Source organism: Oryzias latipes, chromosome 20 (genome assembly GCF_002234675.1).
Source record: "Oryzias latipes chromosome 20, ASM223467v1".
Classification (NCBI taxonomy): Eukaryota; Metazoa; Chordata; class Actinopteri; order Beloniformes; family Adrianichthyidae; genus Oryzias; species Oryzias latipes.
In genome coordinates this window covers 2617763-2642759 of record NC_019878.2, presented here as the reverse complement: position 1 = coordinate 2642759, position 24997 = coordinate 2617763, and the positions used below count along the sequence as shown (strand labels likewise).

At 42.1% G+C, this 24997-nt stretch overlaps 2 protein-coding genes and 1 long non-coding RNA gene across 3 annotated transcripts in view; 1 reads left to right on the top strand and 2 right to left on the bottom strand.

Annotated features, from left to right (window-relative positions):
• LOC105353610 (hemicentin-1-like) overlaps window positions 1-24997 on the bottom strand; it is a 703897-nt gene that overhangs the window by 289988 nt on the left and 388912 nt on the right. The window lies entirely within an intron of this gene.
• Window positions 6335-7000, top strand: LOC105353745. The gene is made up of 2 exons (XR_002872335.1): window positions 6335-6372; window positions 6547-7000. It is a non-coding gene; the product is annotated as an uncharacterized LOC105353745 (long non-coding RNA).
• LOC101170814 (vasoactive intestinal polypeptide receptor 2) overlaps window positions 16746-24997 on the bottom strand; it is a 44241-nt gene continuing 35989 nt past the window's right edge. The window contains exons 7-14 of the mRNA XM_023950048.1: window positions 24076-24214; window positions 20711-20861; window positions 20246-20306; window positions 19511-19580; window positions 19041-19132; window positions 18734-18872; window positions 17380-17421; window positions 16746-17300 (exon numbers count right to left, since the gene is read on the bottom strand). Of these exons, the coding sequence (XP_023805816.1) occupies window positions 17136-17300; window positions 17380-17421; window positions 18734-18872; window positions 19041-19132; window positions 19511-19580; window positions 20246-20306; window positions 20711-20861; window positions 24076-24214 (859 nt within the window). The 3' untranslated portion in view covers window positions 16746-17135. The remainder of the gene's footprint in view (window positions 17301-17379; window positions 17422-18733; window positions 18873-19040; window positions 19133-19510; window positions 19581-20245; window positions 20307-20710; window positions 20862-24075; window positions 24215-24997) is intronic.

The following is a 24997-nucleotide window of genomic DNA, read 5'->3' as shown; positions in this document are numbered from 1 at the left end:
TGTGTAACATATAGGTTATTTATGTAAAATTATGTATAAGGCCAAAAGTTATATCCTTTTTTGCTTCAACATGCAACAACTTTGCAACATTGACTGAAACTAAAATGATCAGGCATTAGTGTTTAACAGCCTTTCCTTTGTTCTTTACTGCAACATCATTTCTTTCAGTTAAATTCCCGCACGGAAAGCATTGGAACTGCTGCAAAACAGCGACCCGCATAGACTTGTCAGCGGAGGTCACTGGCAACACGTATAAAGTCCAACACACCAAACATAAGTGTGTGAATGCAATCAAGTGAGTTTACTGGAAACATGTGAAGGAAATGGACTTTAAGCTCTGCTTTTCATAGTCTGCTTTCTGATGTTTTAGATTCAAAACGAGAGATGGACAGACCCTTTGTGCCCATCCAGACGAACAGTGGGTCAAAAACTGTAGGTTTCACTGAGACTGCATCCCATTCTCACTCCACTGTTAGACACCTTCTCACTCTTCCATTCTCTTCTTTTTTGCAGTGATGGCTGGAATGACAAACAAGCCTTGAAGTCAGTCGACTTCTCGACTGTCCTGCATGGCACACTTCAGTCATCATATCTCAGGAAATAACACCTTTAAAGTTCTTCCTATGTAGTCGTTTCACAAGCTTTCTTCCTTTTTTAACTTTCCTGTGCTTGTAATGTGTTTTTGTGGTTTTGCCACTTTGGCTGCATAATGCAATAAAACGGCATCACTTGATATTTGACAGCATTTTTCTCTGCACACATTTTCTGTTTCTGAAATAACAGCGTTCTGCAGCTGAGCTGTGATATGTGCATGTAAAGCTGAGAGATGATGTCTACATTTGAGATGCTTAGCTTCTGAAAGCTGAAGCCTTTCCTGACTTTGTTTTTCCACATCAGACTTCCTGTTTGAACAGTGAGAGTGAATCTAAATTCTAGAATTTTTTAGATTCTTTTTAGAATCTAATACCTAAAAAGCACATAAACTACCTCAATGGAGACAAAAGCAACTCCGAAGACTTTAGTGTCATCTTGTGGATTTAAACAGCAAGACAGAAATTGAGACAGAAAATCTGATGACTTTTTATTCAAAATAAATCAATTTTTATTTTCATAAACAAGAGAATATAAATAATCTCATATTTAATGTTCTTGGTAAAACAGTGAGAGTGAATCTAAATTTAAAGGATAAGAGGATTTACAGAGAGCAAGAAACTGGAAACATTAAAGGAGAAATGACACATTAAAATAAAAGTCTGCATTGCTACTGTGTTTCTACCACTTAGAAGTGTTTTGACATAATCTAGCCACAGGGGTTGCAAGCCAGTTGCCTCTGTGCCGGTCCCAAGCCCGGATAAATAGAGAGGGTTGCGTCAGGAAGGGCATCCGGCGTAAAAATTGCCAAAATAACCATGCGAATCATCCACAACACTTTAGACATACCGGATCGGTCGAGGCCCGGGTTAACAACGACCGCCACCGATGCTGTTAACCTACAGGGTGTCGGTGGAAATTTGACTACTGTTGGTCGAAGAAAGAGGGGAGGCAGAAGGGCCCGTGGCCAGAGAGAGAAGGGAAAAGGCAGGAACATAGGTTTGAGAATAGGGACTCTTAACGTTGGCACAATGACAGGGAAAGGCAGAGAGCTGGCAGACATGATGGAGAGAAGGAAGGTAGATGTACTGTGTGTGCAGGAGACAAGGTGGAAGGGCAGCAAGGCACGTAGTATTGGAGGAGGATACAAACTGTTCTATCATGGTGTTGATAGGAAGAGAAACGGGGTAGGTGTGATTCTGAAGGGGGAGTTTGTAAACAGTGTTCTAGAGGTGAAAAGAGTCTCAGACAGGATGATGAGCCTAAAGTTAGAAATTGAAGGGGTGATGGTGAATGTAGTCAGTGGGTATGCGCCACAGGTTGGCTGTGAGTTAGAAGTGAAGGAGAGATTCTGGAGTGAGTTGGATGAGGTCATAGAGAGTATCCCCAGAGGAGAGAGAGTTGTTATTGGAGCAGACTTTAATGGACATGTTGGTGAGGGCAATAGAGGTGATGAGGTGATGGGCAGGTTTGGTGTGAAGGAAAGGAATCTGGAGGGACAGATGGTGGTGGACTTTGCGAAGAGGATAGAAATGGCTGTAGTCAACACTTACTTCCAGAAGAGAGAGGAACATAGAGTGACATACAGAAGTGGAGGTAGGAGTACTCAGGTGGACTACATCCTATGCAGACGAGGTCATTTGAGAGAGGTTAATGACTGCAAAGTGGTGGTAGGAGAGAGTGTAGCCAGACAGCACCGCATGGTGGTGTGTAAGATGACTCTGGAGGTCAGGAAGAAGAAGAGAGGGAAAACAGAAAAGAAGACCAAGTGGTGGAGCTACAGAATGAAGAAACTTGTGAGGAATTTAGGCAGAAGTTGAGACAGGTCCTGGGTGGTCAGGATGAGCTTCCAGATGACTGGGAAACTACAGCAGAGATTATCAGGGAAACAGGTAGGAAGGTGCTAGGTGTGTCATCTGGAAAGAGGAAAGACGGTAAAGAGACTTGGTGGTGAAATGAGGAAGTACAGGAATGCGTCCAGAGGAAGAGGTTGGCTAAAAAGAAGTGGGATGTAGAAAGGACTGAGGAATGTAGACAGGAGTACAAGGAAGCGCAGCGTAGAGTGAAGAGAGAGGTGGCAAAGGCCAAACAGAAAGCTTACGATGAGCTATATGACAGGTTAGACACAAAGGAAGGAGAAAAGGACTTGTACAGGCTAGCCAGACAGAGAGACAGAGATGGGAAGGACGTGCAACAGATAAGGGTGATTAAGGACAGAGATGGAAAGGTGCTAACAACCCAGGAGAGTGTACAGAAAAGATGGAAGGAGTATTTTGAGGAGCTGATGAACGTGGAAAATGACAGGGAAAGAAGGGAGGAAGATGTGGTTGTTGTGGAGCAGGAAGTAGCAGAGATTGGAAAGGATGAGGTTAGGAAGGCTCTGAAAAGGATGAAGAGCGGAAAGGCCATTGGTCCTGATGACGTACCTGTGGAGGTATGGAAGTGCTTAGGAGAGACAGCAGTGGAATTTCTAACAAGGTTGTTCAATAGGATTTTAGAGAGTGAGAAGATGCCTGAGGAATGGAGGAGAAGCGTTCTGGTTCCGATCTTTAAGAACAAGGGTGACACGCAGAACTGCAGCAACTATAGAGGAATAAAGTTGATGAGCCACACAATGAAGCTGTGGGAAAGAGTAGTGGAAGCCAGGCTTAGGAAGAAGGTGGAGATTTGTGAGCAGCAGTATGGTTTCATGCCCCGTAAGAGCACCACTGATGCCATTTTTGCTTTGAGAATGTTGATGGAAAAGTACAGAGAAGGTCAGAAGGAGCTGCATTGTGTGTTCGTAGATTTAGAGAAGGCGTATGACAGGGTGCCGAGGGAGGAGCTGTGGTACTGTATGAGGTCGTCTGGAGTGGCAGAGAAGTATGTCAGAGTAGTTCAGGACATGTATGAGAGAAGTATGACGGTGGTGAGATGTGCTGTAGGTCAGACAGAGGAGTTCAAGGTGGAGGTGGGACTACACCAAGGATCAGCTTTGAGTCCTTTTTTGTTTGCTATGCTGATGGACAGGCTGACAGACGAGGTAAGACAGGAATCTCCCTGGACAATGATGTTTGCGGATGACATTGTAATTTGCAGTGAGAGTAGAGAGCAGGTGGAGGAACAGCTAGAGAGGTGGAGGTTTGCTCTGGAAAGAAGAGGCATGAAGGTCAGTCGTAGTAAGACAGAATACATGTGTCTGAACGAGAGGGATCAAGGTAGAAGCGTTAGGTTACAGGGGGCTGAGGTGAAGAAGGTGCAGGAGTTTAAGTACTTGGGGTCAACAGTTCAGTGTGATGGGGAGTGTGGAGAAGAGGTGAAGAGGCGAGTGCAGGCAGGTTGGAGCGGGTGGAGGAAAGTGTCAGGAGTGTTGTGTGACAGAAGAGTGTCAGCAAGACTCAAAGGAAAGGTGTACAAGACAGTGGTGAGACCAGCTCTGCTCTATGGGTTAGAGACGGTAGCAGTGAGACAGAGACAAGAAGATGATTTGGAGGTAGCGGAGATGAAGATGTTGAGGTTCTCCTTAGGAGTGACCAGGTTAGACAGGATAAGGAACGAGTACATCAGAGGGACGGCTCATGTTGCCTGTGTTAGCGACAAAGTCAGAGAAGCCAGACTGAGATGGTTTGGACATGTTCAGAGGAGGGATAGTGGATATATTGGTAGAAGGATGTTGGAGATGGAGCTGCCTGGCAGGAGGGCAAGAGGACGGCCAAAGAGGAGATACATGGATGTCTTAACAGAGGACATGAAGTTGGCTAATGTTAGGGTAGAAGATGTCCATGATAGAGTGAGGTGGAAAAGGATGATTCGCTGTGGCGACCCCTGATGGGAAAAGCCGAAAGAGAAAGAAGAGAAGTGTTTTGACATAAATAATACATAATAAATAAACCTAGGCTTTATGATTTATGGTAAAAAAGCACATAAAGGACCTTAATCAAGACAAAAACAACTGAAAAGACTTTAGTGTCATCTTGTGGATTTAAACGGTAAGACAGGAGTTTAGATGGAGAGGTTGGTTATTTTTTGATCAAAAGAAATCTATAAAATAAAATAAAACGTATCTTTGTGATGTTATCTTATGCATAATTATCTACACACCTTGACTTTGTTGTATGTCAGACAAAAAACAGCAGAAGCTTCTCTGCTGGACTCTCCTCAGCTGAGCTTGGACGGCGTCTTCTGTCTTCTGTCACTCAGGCTACGTTCACACTGCAGGCTGAAACGACCCAATTCCGAATTTTTTGCCCCTAAGCGGCCCAATTCCGATCTTTTCATGACAGTCTGAATGACACAGATCCGATCTTTTCAATTGCGACCCAGGCCCCGTGGGTTTGCCGTCCTGTTTCCGAATTGTAGCCGATCTTTTCAATTGCGACCGCCGTCTGACCGGCCAGGCGACTTGATTCCGAACTGTACGGCTGTGTCCGAATTACCGCCCTAACCCCTATATAGTGCACTATATAGTGCGGTCGCCATTTTGTAGTGCTGTCCGAATCTACAGTTCAAAAATCATGTGCACTAGAAATTTCCCAGAATTCTCTACGAAAAACCAGTGTGGATCGATGCTCACTCGATCGGCGAATATTGCCCAGAATGCACTGCATTGATACCAGAATGCATTGCGTGTGACCCACAATACACCGCGCTTGAATTATTCCAAGATGGCGGACGGTTGCGCGAGAAAGATGACTTAAAAATGTAAGTATATTCAAAAGTATCAAGTATCTGTTGTAAAATATATTTGTAAATACGTAAGATGATGTGTTTAATATGTTATATTCCTCAATCGACAACCTACATTGTTTGGAAGCTCATCAATTTCGGTAATGCTAAAGCTAACGCTAGCGCGAATTAGCGCCGAATGCTAAAAATAAACGCTGTTGATATTACATAAAAAAATGAGTGAGTTCTAACCGTAGTAATAAGTTATTAACACATTTTTTAAATGTGTTTATATATGTAGGGACTGACGAGGATAAGGAAAATCTGATCCATCTGTGGATGGAGAAAGATAGCCTGTTTGTTTTCAGGCAAGCTAGTGCCGGATGGGAGTAAGACACACTTAATCAGATTTGTATTTATTTATCATTGAACTGTAAACGTTGTCATGTTGGGGTAAGGGTTGTTGTTGAAAGAGGAGAGGAGGAAAGAGCACGAAGGGACAAAGAGTGACAGGAGAGTCTGTTAAGCTTACCTGAGTTTAAAATATTGTTCACAAAATGTAACGTCGTCGTTGTTTTTGCAATTTGTTTAATAAATGCAGTAACAAAAATGAATTATTTACATGTACTATTTAAATCTGAGCCATTTTTAACAATCTCAAAAGAATTTTCATATAAATATCAAATGTACATATTTACATTTTCGTTTTATATGTTAACATTTATTTTTATACATCTTAACAATAATCCTGGTCTTCTAGAGTCATGTGTGTCACAGTTGGAGCTGAAAGGAAAGCAAAGATTTGTCTTCGCAGACGAACGCCACTTTACCCGTCCTACTGGTTCCTGGTGTGGCTCCAAGCAGTCCCCTTCGCTGATGCACAGATTGTGCAGAACTGGACTGCAGGCAATGATTTTCATCGCAAAGGTTGGTTTTACTTCCAGTGCCCCCAGAAATATTGCTCTCCTCCTCATCTTCATAATGCCAAATGCTCTCTCCACCACAGAGCATGCCTTGGCGTGGTGCTGGTTGTAACGGGCCTGAACTGCATTCCTCATGGGTTCCCTGTAGGGTGTCAGCTGCGTGATGGGATGAAGAATGCAGGGATACCCACCATCACCCAAAAGGATCCTTCAGGTGGGTAATATTTTATTTACATAAATTGGGCTTTTACGTAGAACCTGTGAACTGAGGACTGATCCTTGATTCCCAACAAAAATATCTCTAAATTTGGCATTAGTCACGTACAGCCTGCAGTTGAATGGAATAAAAAAGCTTCCTGTTAAAATAACAAGCTGCATTTTCTTTTAGGGCCTTTATTCTTATGTGGCAGCCATCAGTGTTCCCCACGACCTTTTGGAAGGTGGAAGACCAAGCAAGCTGCTATAAAATCAGAGGTGACTAATGGCAGTTCATTCCCACTGGATGCTGGGTGACCCTGCTCATCAGCTGGAGGATCCGGTCTGCCGTCCTGTGGACAACGTCACTTACAGTGGACCGTGGCATGTCAAAGGCCCTGGTTACCACACCGTAAGATGTGCCACACGCCAGCCAGAAAAGAAACACCAGGACCTCAGTCTCCTGTACACCCCCCAGCGTGTGAGGAACCCAAAGCTGCTCCACCAGATGCTCAATGGTCCTGCAGGTCAACCGATCTGCGGGTCTGCCGGTCTGGTCTTGTGTGGGACTGACCGTCAGCGTGAAGGGCCACGACAGACACCTTTATGTTGGCAAACCAGTAGAGACGTGGAAGACCCTGTAAAATGGAAAAATAATTATTTCATTGAGAAAATTAAATCTGATTTTTTTTTAATGTTTCATTTTATTCTAATGTCTTAAATTTTAGTTTATGACGTATTTATAAATGCTGGAAAATCTCGTGGGTTTTTTTTGGCTGGGTTTTTGGATTTTTATATAAATATTTAAAAATTAAAGTATTTTTGTTTAAAACAAGTGATATGGTTTGACTCTGAATAAAAAATACTAAACTTTGATCTCACAAGTGTTTCATGTATTTAGACTATACAGTTCATAATCCAGTGTTGAAAAAGAATGTTAAACTCTTACCCAGCAGACTGTATAACCTTGAGCACCCAGAGGAAATCTTCTGAGACGTCTGTTCCTCCTCCTTGCTGTCCTGTGATTCTGCATATCTGCTCGTTTTTGGTTTGATCTCACGAAAAACGGTTGAATTATTGCCAGGAACACGGACAGATTCATATATAAAGCTATTTTCAGTAAGGTAGAAGATAAAACTACAGAAAAAAATGCTTCCTCGCAAGAGCCCGTAAATCGTTCAGCGGCACAAAAATAAGTATTGCCATGGACTAATGACTTGAGGGTTTATTTATCAACAAATACATAAAATCTACACCAATGTGTTTGTAATCTTATTTTTTATAAATCAGCCACGTTTTCACAGCAGATTCATAAATAGTCTTCATAATATGTTCATATTTATTATATTTTTACTTTGACAAATGGGTGGCATTCTCGGCGTTAAATAGAAGTAGTTCCCCTCCAGACTAGGTGGTGGCGGTAATGCGCCGCTTTGTTTTCGTGCCAAGCGCCATTTGAAAACACCCGAAAGAGAAAACTAGTGAGCACGGGTGTCCGCTTTGAAAATTCAGAGAACTATATAGAGAACTATATAGTGCCGCACTATATAGGGTTTTAGTAGTTAGGGGTTAGGGCGGTAATTCGGACACAGTGTACGTCATCGACACGCAACAAACGTCATCATTTTGCGTTGAAGTAGGCGGGAACGAGAACGTAAACATCAAACATGGTGGACGATGCTGCTGAGATCAGTCAGTGGAAGGGAAGGGAGGTCACTGATTGGATTAATATTTGGGCTGATCGCTCTTTTCAGGCCAAACTCCAGGGCTCTGATCGCAACTGGGCGGTTTTTGAAAACATTTCCAGATAAATGGCAGAGCGTGGTGTTGAACCTTTCCCGCGATAACTTTTTTTTCTTTTTCCCCTTTGACCGTGCTCAGAAGCGCGGGGGACCCGAGGCGATCCTCCTCCTCCTCTCTGTTCTGATCCTTAGATTCTCCAGAACGGGTTAATAAAGAGTCCATAGCATTTATTTTGGGGGAAACCTTCTTTTATTACCGTCCTCCGTAACACACAACATGAATGCGCGCAAACACTGCCCCCCCCCCCCCCCCCATTCTCTATCGCGGCACGCGCTTGCACACACGCGGGCGAGCGGCTCCAACACATACACATTTCCATTCCACAACAGTGGGTACAGACGATCCCGACTCCATTGCCTTCTTAAAATGAGAAGATTGTAATTGTGCTGCTCCTTCGTGAAAATAAATTTAATATTACAAAAAGAGTTTCGCTTTTGACAACACTGTTGTTTACATCTGCTCCGCAAACAAGTGACGTCGTTCACCGTTGAGTATTCTTCTGGCTTCTGCGCATGCGGGTCTCGTTTGGGTCGTGTCACGGTCACACTGGAGATCACAAAAGTTCGGATTTACTTGGAAATGTGAACGGTCTAGCAAACAATTCGGATTTTTTCAAAAAATCCGAATTGAGCATTAAGCCCTGCAGTGTGAACGTAGCCTCAGACTCTCTGATGATTATTACCTCCAAGCAGGAGCCTGGACAGTTTCTCTTGTGTCATTCTAAAGCTTCCTGTTTTTAGAAACGAACTTTTATTGAATCCTTGATTTTATTTGAGGGTAAAAAGGAAAAAGAGCAGAAAACAAATGTTTTATTGACAGTTTGACACAGAGGAGTTATCAATGTACAGTCAGAAACAGGATTTATTTTGAAGGAGCCTGAATGAGGAGCTGCATTTTCAAAATTTTATTTATTATTTTCTGATTTTACATCTTACATAAGTGGATAACATAGAAACAGTAGAACATGAAATGAAAATACAGCAGGTGAGCATCATTTAAAACAGATACAATCACCATCAATATGACTGAGTCCTGGAGAGTCTCAAAAATAAGAAACTGAGGCACAAGGCAATATTGTAGAGCTGCAGAGGAAGTGTTATTGTGTTCAAAGTCTTTGAAAAAGATCAGTCAGATCCTTATTTCTGATATAATTAATGAAATGTCCCCCAATTTTGGCAAAAGTGTCTTTCTTGTTTTTCAACATGTAAGTTATTTTTTCCAATGGTAAACATGAAGACATTTCTTGAAGCCATTTTTGAACACTTGTCTTGTTCACCCCTCTCCATGAGAGAGCAATTACTCTCTTTGCTTGTAATGTTCCAAAGTCAGTTAATTTATTGTTATTCATTCATCTTCTTAACTGTTTTATTCCCTTTTGGGGTCACGGGGTTGCCAGAGCCTATCCCGGCCACTTGGGTGTAGGCAAGGGATGCCCTGGACTGGTTGCCAGTCTGTTGCAGGGTGGAATATCCTCAATCACACATCCATTCACTCTCACAGACAATTTATAGTTGCCAATCAACCTATGAAGCATGTTTTTGGATGGTGGGAGGAAGCCAGAGATCCTGGAGAAAACCCACGCATGCACAGGGAGAACATGCAAACTCCACACAGAAAGGCCCCCTGTTGATGTTGTGTTTTACATGTCCCCCAGCTGGGACTTGAACTGGAGGCGTTCTTGCTGTGAGGCAAGAGCGCTAACCACTGCGCCACTGTGCAGCCCTTAATTTGTTGTTATATCTACTTATATATATATATAATTATTCCTTTTGGGTTTATATCCCAACAATTTAAATATAAGTAGATAATTTATTGTTATATCTACTTATATTTAAATTGTTGGGATATAAACCCAAAAGGAATAATTATGGGTCCAATTCCAGATGGATAACATCTCCTCTAATTTACCTTTAACTTCTGTCCAGAATTCTGTTATTTTTGGACATGTCCAGACACATGAAACAGAGAGTCTTTCTTTGCATTCCATCTATAACAGAGGTCTGGGATGCTACTGTTAAATGTATTACGTTTTTCTGGAGTAACATAGAGTCTCATCAGCCAGTTATATTGCAGTAATTTAAGCCGGGTGTTGCCTGTTTGTGTTTGGGCTTTTATACTTGCCTTCTTCAATTGTTCAGTGGTAATTTCTTCCTCAAAGTCAGAAATCCAAGCATTAAGTTTAGCTGTCGAGGATTCAGGGAAGATGACATCAATAAGTTATAGAATTCAGAAATCTGATATTCAGAGAATATTTGTTCAAATGTGAATATTTTCCCATTCCCTCCATAAATCTTTTTTATCATGCCTATGCCTTCGTTTGCCCACTTTCTAAAGCTCTCATCGTTTCTGCCTGGGAGGAATTTATTGTTTCCCCAAATTGGGCTGAATAAAGACAAAGAGCTGGTTTCTTTTAAGTACCTTTGTGTGGTTTCTAAGACATATATCATATTTTTAACTATTGGGTCAGGTGTAGATTTTTTAAGACTCCTGAAATTGCCAGAATAAATATAGTTAACCCTTGTGCTATCTTAGACAACCCCACCCTTACATTGACGTGTTCTCCCTACCATGACAAAGGTGGATAAAGGGGGGTCTAAGGGCAGGGATGCCAGTATAGCTTAGTCAGTTTGTTAGTTCATTTTAGTATTTTTCTATTGAACTCTTTGTATTCGTGATCCTTTTGATTTCATGTTTTACTTCGAAGCCCATCGAGACGACTGTTGTTGTGATTTTGGGCTATACAAATAAAATTGAATTGAATTGAATTGAATAAAGGTGGAAAGATTTCATGTAATCCATGGACACCAGTGAAGATCACAAATCATTGAAGAAAAAGGTTCAGCGCACTGTCTAGTGGGTCTAGATGACCCAACTCCCAACGTTAAAGTGCCTAGGATAGCACAAGGGTTAAACTAAAAAGTTAAAAATAAAAGAAGACTGAAAAAAAAAGATTCAAGCCCCTCTTTCAAGTAACACAATTAAATTCTGTTTGTTTTATTTAAATATATTTATTTTAAAATTATCTATCTACATTTAATTGACCTAACACAAAATGTATTAATACTTTCACCTATAAACTCCAGTAATCCAAAATAAATGAGTTCAAGTAAGGGGCATGCTGTGCGCATGTTGAATGCTGTTTTCCTATTTCTCTTTATTTATTCTTTTTATAGTACCTTCTGCCGTTTTTCGGGTATAATTTTTCACCTATTTTACCCATTCAACTATTAAAATGTTCAGAGTTTTCTTCAAATGCCTGCCATGACTTTTCCTTCAAATCCTTTGACTTTTCGAAGAGAAAAAACTTTCATTCGCGTTTTTCCACGTAAAAAATGTACTGTGGCTTGGAATCGTTTCAACTCAGTTTCTCCCAATAAGATAATACAGGACAAACCTCATCCAGAGATAAAATGTTTCTATCTGGTTATACTGGCGAATGTAGTGGGTCACAAAGGTGTTAGCTCAGTCGATAGGTCTATAGGATTTGCATGCAGAGGTACCAGGTTCAAGGCTGGCTAAAGACTAGTGTCAGATGAATTTTGTGCCTTGCCTTTCTTGATAAAATTGAGTTCAACAAACTCAATTATATTTCATTACATGGAAGACTTTTCTTTGAGGTGGGGCTACTCATATTTATTGGATGGAAGTGCTGCCGACAATTAAATTGAGTTCATCCAATGAGTTATTTTTTTTGAGTGTATGGACGGTTTGGTTCTTTCCTCACTATTTAGTAGCATTGACTCATGAGTTGTTTATTTTATAGCCAGATCAGCGCCCAAATTCATTAATTACTTCTACTTAAGCAGGAATTGAAGTTTTTAATTTTTTAGGAATAGAATTACATCATCCGCATATAAGGCAATTTTAGTGTTAATTCCTGAACACCCCCAAATTTTTCGAGACTTGTTATGGCAATAGCCATTGTTCAATTGCATTATTCCCCACGGTAATCCGTTCATCTTGTTTTCTTGTTCTGGGTAGTTCAATCCTGGCCCCGTGTTCCTGTTGTTATGGTTATTTATGTCCTGCGTTTCTGGTCTTTCCTTTTCAATGCTTGGAGTGGTTTCGTGATGATGATGACTGTGGTGTCTTCGGTCTCCCACTTGTTTTCTGAGGCTGCCCCCTCTGGTTTTGGTGGAGAAAATTTATGAAGAGTGGTTTGTGAATGTCCAGCCGCCGGGGATTTAAGACGTTAAGCCCAAATCCACAGCTCTAATGGTCCTTTAACGGATCATGTGGTTATGAGGGAATTCAGCTGTGGAGATTATACCAAAGTTGTTTCAAGAAGTGAGATGATAGTCTTATGTGTCATTGGTGCACTTGGTTTAGTGTTTAAATAACACTACGAGAAAATTTTTAACCCTGGCCGTAGAAACTATATCACTGACGCTCTCTAGCTAGTTCCAAGAGTTACATTTTATGTCTACAAGCCGGTCTTCTATTTGCCCTGCTTAAGTAGATGACACTCGGCTAGAAGCATCTCCATTTAGAGACTTGTTGTACTCCGCCTTTAAATGCATGAGGTTCAGCCCAGCTAAAATACTATCAAAACCTACGATCCCTCATGGATCTCAAGTTCTTCCTTTGCAGTATCCAGACGTCCTTTGCTAATTAAAATTTCAGTAGTCTGTGCTTTTGCTGTCCACCCAAATCTCCTTGGTCCTTGGATACCCTGCCATTCACCTGCTCCTCGAAGACCTTCTAAAGGTGCCTCCCTCCGGAAATGACAGAAGGTTACTTCTCTCTTACCATTGGTGTGTAAAAAAATTGCTGTTACAGTAAGATTACATGCAGGTTCTATATTTCACTATCATTTCTCTGTTGGAATTTGTGATCCTGGTGGTTTTCTATGGTGCGATGAATCCCCCGGTCAGCACTTTCGTTGCTGGCGGATGATATTGTCGCCCCTGCATTCCTTGATCTGGTGCTGCAACGAAGACTGCACTCCACATACCTATTCTGCACTAAAAGTGATGGGGCGGTAAACCTCCTCAGAGTTTCAATGAGTTTCTTAAGTGAATCAACCAATACGTTAGCATCGGAATGGCATACAAAATCTTGGATTATAGATGTTTGCAAACTATATTGCCAGGTGGAAACCTTAAAATTAAGATGTTCTTAAGCTGTGTTACATTATGCAATGGTGCTTGAAATTAGATGTTATTTAAGCTCGTATCATAGTGTGCCGGATGGAAGCATCGAAACCATATCGTTGAGCTCGTTCATAGTACTCAGATGGAAGCTTCTAAATTATGAATTTCACTTAAGCTTTAATCATGTTATGTCAGTGGAAGCTTCAAATTTGGATGTTAAGTTGTGTCATCTTGCAGGTTGGTGTTTAGCGCTGTACTCGAAAGGGATTGGCCCATCGGTCAATGGGTCAATGGTACCGGGTCACACATAGCAGATCCATTAAATAGTGTGTTCCCTTCGTGGCTCTGTGCTCGAACGGGAGTGGCCCAACGGTCAAAGGGGCCGGGTCACACATAGCAGATCCACTAAATAGTGTGTTCCCTTCATGGCGCTGTACTCAAACGGGAGCAGCCAACAGTCAAAGGTGCCGGGTCACACATAGCAGACTCAATAAATAGTGTGTTCCCTTCGTGGCGCTGTACTCGAACGGGAGCGGCCCTACGGTCAAAGGTGCTGGGTCACACATAGCAGTCATACTTCTGTCTGAAAATGGAATGCCTCTGAAACACTAGAGGAATGTTAAATGCAAAGTTAGAGGAATGTGAAATGCAAAGTTAAAGGAATGTGAAAGTAAATAAAGTATGTGAAAGTAAATAAAGTATGTGAAAGTAAATAAAGTATGTGAAAATAAATATCCTTACTATTGCATGAGTTATCTGACTGAAATGTCACTGTGAAAGTGTTAAGGATCATTCCAGACAATCTGGGAGTGACCCAGATTTCACCATGAAAATAAAAAATTAACACCTCCTCCCTCTTTTAGTAAGAAATTAAATTCAAAGAAGAAATCTTCAATTGTTGCAAATGTCACAAAAATATAACATAGTAAAATATAAAATATATATTTAAAATGCAGCAACCTGCCTTAAAAAGCCTTTTAAATCACATCAAACTTAAAGTGTCCTGTTGTTACTAGGTAAAAATAACTACCCGGTACCTTTGTATACATCAGCGTACTAGTGAAACATCAGTTTAACTTTAAATGTATAATCACGGTTCACCTCATTCTTTTTAAAGTTATTCCAATAATACCACTGGTGTTAGAACTTCCACAGCTCTCTTATACATTTTTTTAAGTGGACATAATTCAGTTTTTACTCATCATGGAGGTTGACTCACAGTGATCCAGGTTTTCAGGTGTAATGGTCTTTTTTTTTTACTGCTCACAGTTATCCTGTGCTGTCCTTGTCTCATATCCCACATATGAAGTTGTCTGCTTCCTTCACTTTTCCAAACACGTGTTTTATTCTTGAAGGTAACCAGTAGCTTGGCTGGAAACATCACGCCATGTCTTATTCCCATGTCACGCAGTTGTCTCCTCACAGGGTCGAACTCTTTCTGCTTTTTATGTACAGTAATTCCGCTGCTATATCCGGATAGAACTGACCAGAATTTCCTTTTTAGCTTTCACTGCTTTTATCACCAGAACCTTGTTTGTCTCTGTTGCTGAGGAATTTCATGATGAGTGAATCAGATCTTAGGCCAACAAGGTGAGCCCTCTCCAGGAACCGCTTTGATCTGAGCGTGGGAATGTCCAATGCCTCTGGGAGCCATGTCTCCAGGAATGAACATGCATCGCCTCCCTCCACTTTTTCGGGTAGATTTACCAGCCTCAAGTTGGCTCTCCTGGATCTGCTTTCCAGATCTACGATCTTGCTATCCATATTTCATGCTTGGTTTTCGAGACATGAAACTTTAGCCTGGAGGCTCATCACCGTGTCTTCAGTGGCGGAGATGCCCGTCTCCGCGTTCACAATCCGCTCCATGCATTCTCCAACCTCGCTTCTCATCTCTTTAATTAACATCTCTTTAATTAAGGCTAAAACTCAAATTTCGTTGAAAAGTCCGCCTTAAGCTCCTTGATAGGTTTCAAAATTGTGGCTTCATTAAGATCTTTGGTACTTGTCGGGCAGTTGGCATCATCGCTAGTGTTAGCACCACTGCTATCGTTAGCTTCCATGTTACCACTGCCATCCTGGTTCTTTTTGAACCTGAAGTCAATTTTCCATTGTGAGGGTTTATTACGACCTTTGCTCGATTTTCCTTGCCCAACATAATCAGAGTTTTAGCAGGCTTACTGTAAAGGATAGTTTGTTAAATGAGTTGTTTGCAGGAGTTTAGCTTAAATTTGTGTTTGCAAGAGGGAGGTGGGCGTCCGCCTCTCTAGGGTGCTACCGTGCCGGAAGTCTCTTCAACTCTTTTTTGTCTTCAGATCAATACAGAAGTGCTTCTGCTTTACATTCTCAGGTGTGTGCGTTAAAATAAAATGCTCCCCGATCTAAAGTAAATACAAACCCTCCCTGTAGAAAAGTCCCATCACTGCACAGAGAAAGCCTCACCTTTGTGTTGGTTTGCATGGTTTCAACACCCTCTGCCCTTTTCTTGGCCTCTGAGCGTGGATCCACCAGGATTAAAAAGGAGATTATTGAGACACGCTGGAACGCCGTTCCTCCACTTCAGACCATTTATCATCTCAGAAAGTAACACCCACATGTTCCAGCTGTGAACGGGCCGTTTGAATGACAACTTTGTGTAGATTCTCAGTCCACGTATGCAATGTGTCCTGTTTCAGATGAAGTCAGAAAAATAGAATGCTGGAAGAGCTTGACCTGGTCCAGATAGAAGAAGAACCAGACTGTGGCCTAACAATTCAGAGTTCTCTTTGTCCTCATGCAAAATGAGGCCCAACCGTTAGGAGATATGAACACACTTTTCAGAAGTCTGTTATTTGTGCTAAAAGCTTCTGTATTTGTTGGTCTGTCTGAGGAAAGTGGCCTTCTGTCTGCTCTGGTTTCAGTTCTGCTTTCTTTATTTTGAAGAGGTTCTTGTCATCAGCGTTTGGCTGTTCTCCCTGTCAGTCACTCCACGTTCAAAGTGTCTGCCCTTCAGTTCATGTTTGTCATTTACTTTTTTCATTTCTCTCGGGTTTTTCAGTTTTTTCCTGTTTAACCCTTGTGCTATCTTAGATGACCCCCCCCCCTTACATTGACGTGTTCTCCCTACCATGACAAAGGTGGATAAAGGTGGAAAGATTTCATGTAATCCATGGACACCAGTGAAGATCACAAATCATTGAAGAAAAAAGGTTCATAGCACTGTCTAGTGGGTCTAGATGACCCAACTCCCAATGTTAGAGTGCCTAGGATAGCACAAAGGTTACAGGCCAATTTGTGACAGTTATTGGACCCAGGCTGGATTGGACTTCATCATTTTCATTTTCGAGTCGGTTTGAGTTTGCGCTCGTGTTTTTCCGTCCGTCTAGTCGCTGCAGCAGCTTCCTGTTAGTGCATCACATTTACATCCAGTCAGCACCTTTGCTGTTCCCACCTGTCTGTTAGTGGAGTATTGAAACCTGCCTCGTCTCCGGGGATCTGCAAGAACTTCAAAAACTGTAGCTTTTTGGTTTTTCATCCGATTTTATTATTATTTACAAAAAAAAGCGTCTCATAAACTAATCAACTATTAAAGTTGTATACTGTACAGGAATTTCTTTCTAGTGAGAATGATTTGTCCTTTGTAAAATCCTTTTGGAATCAAAAGGAAAACAGAAGCAGCTGTGATCTGGAGTGACGATAAAGACGATGGAAGTGCGGTTCTCAAGGATCCGAGAACCAAAAAGCTGGAACACTGCTATGTTCAGCCTGTTGATAATGCTCAGTCTCTGTTTCTAAACGTTTAATGAGTTTAATGTGATCGGTAAGAAACTGCAGGGATCAGAACCAGGCTGAAGACAATGAAAGGAGTCCTCTCTTTCCCGGTCAGAGCAGCAGCCCTCATCTTCTGCAGTCAGAGCACGCTGGTCTCCGTCTGCAGGATGGACTGAGCTCGGACGTTCCTGGGAAATGTTGGGGATCTTTGGCTGCCGTTCCGGTTGAGGGTCACGGCCTGCAGCTTTTCCTCACGTCCCACACATCGCTTCAGAGACAGACTCCTCCTTAGCTCGCTCTGGACCTGTTGGTTTATGACAGAAAGTCCCGTTATGGGAAGACAGCAGATAATCCAGATGCTGCTCTGGATCACAGCTGCTCACCTCGCTGTTTAGGAAGCAGTAAAGGACGGCGACGATCAGACCCTAAAACCAAACACATACGGAAAAAAAACTGAAGCCATGTTCATTGTTCAAACTGTTCCTTAAAGCTTCAAAGTTCATTTGATGCTAAACTTTCAGTATAAAATCCTCTTAATTTATCAAAACCTCATTAAATTATAATTATTGCACACAAACTGAAGTTCTTCTCTTCTTTTTTGCAGTGATGGCCGGAATGACAATGAAGTCATGAAGTCAGTCGGCTTCTCGACTGTCCTGCATGGCAAACTTCAGTCATCACATCTCAGGAAATAACACCTTTAAAGTTCTTCCTATGTAGTCGTTTCACAAGCTTTCTTCCTTTTTTAACTTTCCTGTGCTTGTAATGTGTTTTTGTGGTTTAGCCACTTTGGCTGAATAATGCAATAAAACGGCATCATTTGATATTTGACAGCATTTTTCTCTGCACACGTTTTCTGTTACTGAAACAACAGCGTTCTGCAGCTGAGCTGTGATATGTGCATGTAAAGCTGAGAGATGATGTCTACATTTGAGATGCTTAGCTTCTGAAAGCTGACGCCTTTCCTGACTTTGTTTTTCCACATCAGACTTCCTGTTTGAACAGTGAGAGTGAATCTAAATTCTAGAATTTTTTAGATTCTTTTTAGAATCTAAAATCTAAAAAGCACATAAACGACCTCAATGAAGACAAAGACTTTAGTGTCATCTTGTGGATTTAAACGGTAAGACAGAAGTTGTGACAGAAAATCTGATGACTTTTTATTCAAAATAAATCTATTTTATATTTTCATAAACAAGTAAATGAGCATTTAGTGATAGCTATCTCATATAATTTTCTTGTTAAAAACGTTGAACGTTTTACATTATTTTACCCCTAAATAGATTTTTAAGACAACAGAGGTTCTTTTTATGGTGTTTAGTTATTAACTTTTACTCTTCAAATTTTGAATAAAAAAGCAGAGGATTGTGGTATTTTGCTGTGAGAGTAGGTTTCCAGTGAAGTATTGCTTGTTGGAGACAAACTCCATCTTTCTGCAGGAGTTCACTGGCCTCCAGATGACTACATATTTCTGCAATCAGCATAAAAAGGACAGGATTAAAGCAGCTAAAATAGAACAGACTCATTCTGCTGTCTAACACTTTGAGGAGCTTTTGGATTAGAACAGAAATGCTCGTACAGCATGTTTATATAGACATCTTTCTGAACCTTGACGGGACTTCCATCTTTCTTTTCAAGTATACATCTGACATTTGTTTTGCTGAGACTTTGCATCAAACTGTGCTGCTTGTTTAACCTCAGAACTCCTTCAAAAAGGACTGAGGTACTGACGCGTACCTGAAACGATCCAAGGCCAAGGTCAAAGAAAATCTTGATTTGCTTCAAGATTTGATCATCTGGCTCCATCAGATAGAAAAACACCACATAGTGGACTCCAAACAGCGGGATGAGCAGCAGCGTGGACTTGGCCAGCCGTCTGGAATCCAAACATCTGACTTTAGAAAAAGCGTTTTGTATTTTAGAGAAGATGTGTTAATTCAGGGCAGCATCATGGGTTAGTTAGCTCAGTTCTGATGTTGTGACCTCAGCGCTGTGACCTCAGCATAAAACAGATCAGCAGCAGCTCAAACATGGCTGTCCGTACCTGTATTGGGACTGATCGTTGCCTCCGACCTCAGAGCAGCGAAGCTTCTGCACCAGGACACGAATGATGCTGATGAACAGAATGAAATTGATCTTGTAGAGAAACACAGGCTGGCATTAATGGCACAGAAGATGAAAGAGCAGCGCATGGACAGTATGAAATAACTTTTAGGAGCTTTTTCTGGACTTTAACCCATTAATGGATGTGCACAAAAAGCCAAAATATTGTATAGGAAACATGTTTTTTCATTTAGAAACATAAATCCTTTCCATGTATATTTTTAAACTAGTTGCAATTTCAGTACATTAATTTATTGATGTGACAGTGTGTAGAAATGACGACAAAGACTAAGAAATTCAGTTTAATAACATAAAACCTTTTTCCTTTGTTTCAGTCTCAGTGACTAATAATTAATGAAAAGTATTCAGCTAAATTCAACTCTATGAAAAAAAATAACAAAGAAAACTCACAATTATAGAAGCCATAATGGGCCAGTTGATGAGTCTGTCAGGAACAGGATTGTCATTGATTTCCCAGCAGCTAAAGAGGACAGTGAAAAACAAAACTGTTAGCTAAGGTATATATTTGATTACAAGTGGTAAAAAAGTTAAAAGTTTGCATTCTTTTTAATTATTTATTGTAAATGTGAGAACAGAAACAGAAGTTGATGGCTTTAGAGAAGAACGCTGTTCCTGCGATTCCCTTAATTTTTAACAATAAGGAGTTAATGTCCCAGAGTCTGTGGTGGTCCTGATGCAGTAAATTCAGACAGTCAACGTCCCATCAGAGGTTTAACACACAGCAGTAGCTGTTCATGGCTCACTGTTAGTCTCCAGGCATTTACAGAGAAAGGTCAGTAAGGGAATTAGTTAGTTTGATTATTTATTTGTCTATATTCCAACAAAAACATCAAAAAAGGAAGGAGAAGACATTTTAAATGATCCTGTTTTCTTTTATCTAAAGCATCAGTTCTGAAATCTTTCGTGTTCGCTCGGGTTCTCAGATCCTTCCGGTTAAGCGTCTTGGATTCAGGAACAAGGATATTTAGCAGGTCAGGCTTTTTAGCTTACTGCAATGGCTCTCCTGTATTTTCTACAGTCTCCTTTATGAAACATTTTATTACCAAATGTCACAAACATGAAGTGAACAAAGCGTTGTCGCTATGCACCGTCCTTGGTGAATCTGTGACGTGTCTGAACGTTTACCTGGTGTCTTCCAGGTTCACCCGACTTATGATCCAAGCCACCACGAACACAAAGGGGATTCCTGTCAGTCAGAGGCAAAGCGCTGATTTAAGTTATCCAAGTCCCTGATGCAGAACATCATCAGCTGTTCCCACACAGGAAAATCCCCATCCACCCACACACACATTACAGAGCTGTGTGATCGACTATGTGTTGGTAAAGAGGTCACAGTGTCACATGGCAGCTGCTGGATGAAGAACATTTGGAGTCCTTCACTTTGTCCACATTTAGATCAGTGTGGTTTAACCAACTATGGGAAAAAATCAAACCACTTCTGTCCCAAACAGTGAAATGTAAATTCAGTTAGCATCTCCAAATATATGTGTTATCGGTAACTGTGTTGTTTTTGAATAATGTAGTGTCTGAACGATGCCTTGTTCAAGCTATGAGCAAACGCAGCAACAGTGGTTCTGGACCACAGCTTACCCCAGCCAATAAACATGTAGATGGAGAGGCGGGTGGAGTAGGTGTGGATGACCAGCAGCAGGGTGTGCAGGTAAAGTCCTTCCACCAGCAGCCAGAAGAAGTTGGCCATCACAAAGTAGTTAAAGAAAACCAGAGTGGCCTTACAGCCCACCTGCAACAACAACAACAATCTGTGCTCACTTCTCCACTGACCACATCTGGAAAGGTCCTAAACCCATCCGACCAACTCTAGGATTGGAAGATCCCTGACTTAAGAACGAACATGTGTAACATCCAGGAAGTGACTCTCCCATCCTGCTCATTTGTCCTTCCTAACCATGAGGCCTGCGGGTCAATTTCTTACTGACCACAACCCAGTAGAAGCCACAGTCTCATTTTATCCAGTAAGACTCTGCTTTGCATGTCTGTCATTATGAAACATGTAAATGAAATAAATAACCTGAAAGAGAAAACTTTTTTTCACAATATGAAATAGTTTTGCAACTTTTGAATGTTTACATGACTTCTTTTCAAAATAAAAGACACCCTGTGCCCCTCATCTCAATGCAGATCTCATAGTAGTGTGCAGTGTGATGTCCATCCATCCATCCATCCATCTATCCATCCATCCATCCATCCATCCATCCATCTTCCTCCGCTTATCCGGGACCGGGTCGCGGGGGCAGCAGACTGAGCAGAGATGCCCAGACTTCCTTCGCCCCAGCCACGTCCTCCAGCTCCTCTGGTGGAACCCCGAGGCGTTCCCAGGCCAGCCGAGAGACGTAGTCTCTCCAGCGTGTCCTGGGTCTTCCCCGGGGCCTCCGCCCAGTGGGACATGCCCGGAACACCTCTCCAGGGAGGCGTCCAGGGGGCATTCGGACTAGATGCCCGAGCCACCTCAACTGGCTCCTTTCGATGTGGAGGAGAAGCGGTTCTACTCCGAGCTCCCCGCGGGTGGCCGAGCTTCTCACCCTATCTCTAAGGGAGCGCCCAGCCACCCTACGGAGGAAGCTCATTTCAGCCGCTTGTATTCGAGACCTCGTTCTTTCGGTCATGACCCATAGCTCATGACCATAGGTGAGTACTGGAACGTAGATCGACCGGTAAATTGAGAGCTTTGCTTTTCGGCTCAGCTCTCTCTTCACCACGACAGACCGATAGAGCGACCGCATAAGGATGCCGCTCCGATCCGCCTGTCAATCTCACGCTCCGATCTTCCCTCACTCGTGAACAAGACCCCCAGATATTTAAACTCCTCCACCTGGGGCAAGGACACTCCACCCACCGAGAGATGGCAAGCTACCTTTCTCCGGTCAAGGACCATGGCCTCAGTGTGATGTCAGCAGTGATAAATAAAAAACATTATGTTAGCATTTGTGGTGCATCTCAGCCATACATTTATGAATCTAAATGAAAAATATTAAATCAAAGCTACTTCAGTGACCCCTACAGTATTTTAAGGCGCTCTAAAAATCCTTGAATTTGTTCAAAAATAGAAAATCTACCTTCTTATCCAGTCTGCCTTAGCCCATAAGAACCCAGACCCATTTTTTCTTCAAAATGATGTATATTATACCACAAACCAAGTGGACCACAGAATCCATTTCTGATATTTCTCTTTTACACTGATGTCATCATGGGTTCTTCTGGGTTCATTCTGGTTTTGCTTTCTGACCTCCAATGGATTTCCTGTGGTACATGGCACAAGGTCTACTTTACTTTTTTTTACTTGGCAGTTACTTTTTAAAAGGAAAAACCTTTTATCTGTATTTCACCAGAGTCACAATGAAGGTGTAATAGAGCCACATATAGCAAACCCCTGGCCTAAGAGAATTGAACAGTCAGTGTGACATCATCCATAGAAAATGGCTTACTTCTGGCTCCAACCAAATAAAGTCAATTCAAGTCAAGTCAATTAGCCATTTTTCATGACACGGACACCCCCATGTTAGAGCCAGATGATGTCAGTGAGCAGTGATTGGTCCAAGTTGGTCCGAGTCATCATTTCTTTGGCAACCATTCTCGCCAATCAGGAGTGAGCTTGTTGGAAGGCCACACCCCTACCACTGAAAGCAGGGTACAGAATATCTGTCAATCAAACGATTTGAATGTTGGACATGACACCGCCTACTTTTTATGGAGACACCAGATTGGTCGGTTTATAACTTGAATAACTTGGACTATAGAAAAATATGAAAAAAGAAAATTAAAAAGAACATGTTTAAAAAAAGGAATAAGAGCCAGAATGGTTATTCTGACCAATAGAATGACTCAGTAACAGCTGTTTATTTCTTTATAGAAGTCTATGGGATTTTGGCTTCTTGGAGCCAGCAGGTACTTCCTGTTCTGAACACCAGGAGGGAAGGGTCACTTAGTTCAGTTCTCATGTATAGTCAATGGTCCCAATAGAAGTCAACGGGCATAACTTGACTCTAAGAGTCAACTAAAATTTAGAGCAAAGGCTCAAAAAAGTTGGTACGGTAAACCCATCTGAACCCAGAGGTGGCTCTTGTCTATTAGGTTCTGTTCATTCTCACATGAAGCTATAGAATCAGCCAAACTGATTATTAGAGCTAACACCATCGGTTACCATTGAGTCCTGTTTGGAGCTTCTGGGTTTCCAGCAAGCTCACTGGTCCAGATTCTGCCTGCAACATTTAGGTTGTAGAGCCAATGACTAAAGAACATTTGGATAAACTACTGTATGCTGGCTGAAACCACCATAAGATCCTTTCGTGGAGGTGAAGTAATAATTGGGGTCAACTTCACTGGAGAAAGACAGCAACTTATCAGTGGAAAATTCATTGTTGATGAGTTTGTAGATGACATTGGTTGACAGGCAACAATCTCACAGTTTGGGCCTAAACCATGATCTTCCAGAGCAAGTTTATCAGAAACCACCTTCACAGCTTGGGAGTGGAGAGACGGATGTCACCTAGAGGCTGTCCTGACCTCAATCCATTAGATGTTTGTGGGATTAGCTGTAGCGGGGTGCTGGTCTCAGTGCAGTTTAACGGAATTGTCATAGAACCGTTGAGGAACCAGATGTCATCCAACAGAAGTCTGTACAGGAGTCATGAAAAGGAGGCGCCAAGCCTCCAATGACCTCACTTCCTGTTTTCCAGGAAGCCTTTACCCAACCTCATTCTTGAAGAGATGATGGTAATCAGTGACGTAATCATTTGCATCATTTTTCTGGATAACTTGGATAACATAGCTATGTCTCAAAGATGCTGTTTTTAGTCACCTTAGGCAATTCTCTTTCACAAAAATGATCAGCAAGTTTAGAGGAATCCTGGAAATGTAAAGCAAATCCAGCAGGAGCATTGAAAACAAACCGTCCTTTTGGAGACCTTCGTGTTACACATGAAGCCCTGCGAGCTCACCAGCGACGGCTGCGTGCTGCAGTCGGTGGCCTCATCCTCTGAGAAGAGCAGCGTGTCTTTGGCCAGCACGGCGACGGCTCGCAGCATGAAAGACACAAACAGGTTCACATGGATGTAGTTCCTGGTGCAGTGCAGCCTCCTGCACACAAAGACGTGGAGAAGTGTGTTTACAGAGCGCGTGGGCGTGAGGCCACTGGCTAAACAGAACGGCTGGACCTCGTCCAGACAGAGACGGAGTCTAATCTCAGACTTTTTAGCAACAAGCTGTTATCCCTCTGAGTGTTCTGTCAGAGGGGATTCACCAGAAGAAGAACCCCCACCCCATGCTTTTATGAACGAGGTCATAATGAGAAAATTAGCTGGTCTTCAGATGGTTCTGAAAGGAATTCCATCCAACATTTAACAACAGAGCGGACAGAGAAACTGTTAGAAAAACTGCATGAGGTGTGAGATTTACAGATGAAAAACAGACAGCTTTTGGGCCAAGTGTCGCTCCATCAGGTTATTCGTCTGGAGGAAGTTATGAGCAGGTTTGGAAAGAAAAATAAAGGCTATTAATCACAGGTGGAAAACAATCAAGACAGCACAAAGGCGATGGGTTCAGCTCGAGGTCAGACGCTCCAAAGCTCTAAAAAATGTAAAAGACATGGAGCTGCAGGTCGGCCTCTGGCAGCACACTCCAGTTCAGGCCCGACTCCTGCAGCGGGACACTCACTCACGGGTTTATCGTCCACCAGTGACAGAAACAAACTTATTTGAGGGAAATAACTCCTGCCGAGCTAGAAGTGTCCTCTGGATTTGACAGTTGATAAGAGTTTGTTTTTGTGGAGTTACTCTGAGTTGTTTGTACGACCATTCGGGTGCCGGCCTGCCTCTGCCGGCCGGCCTAAGCCTGGTTCACTATTGAGCAGCTAAACAAACC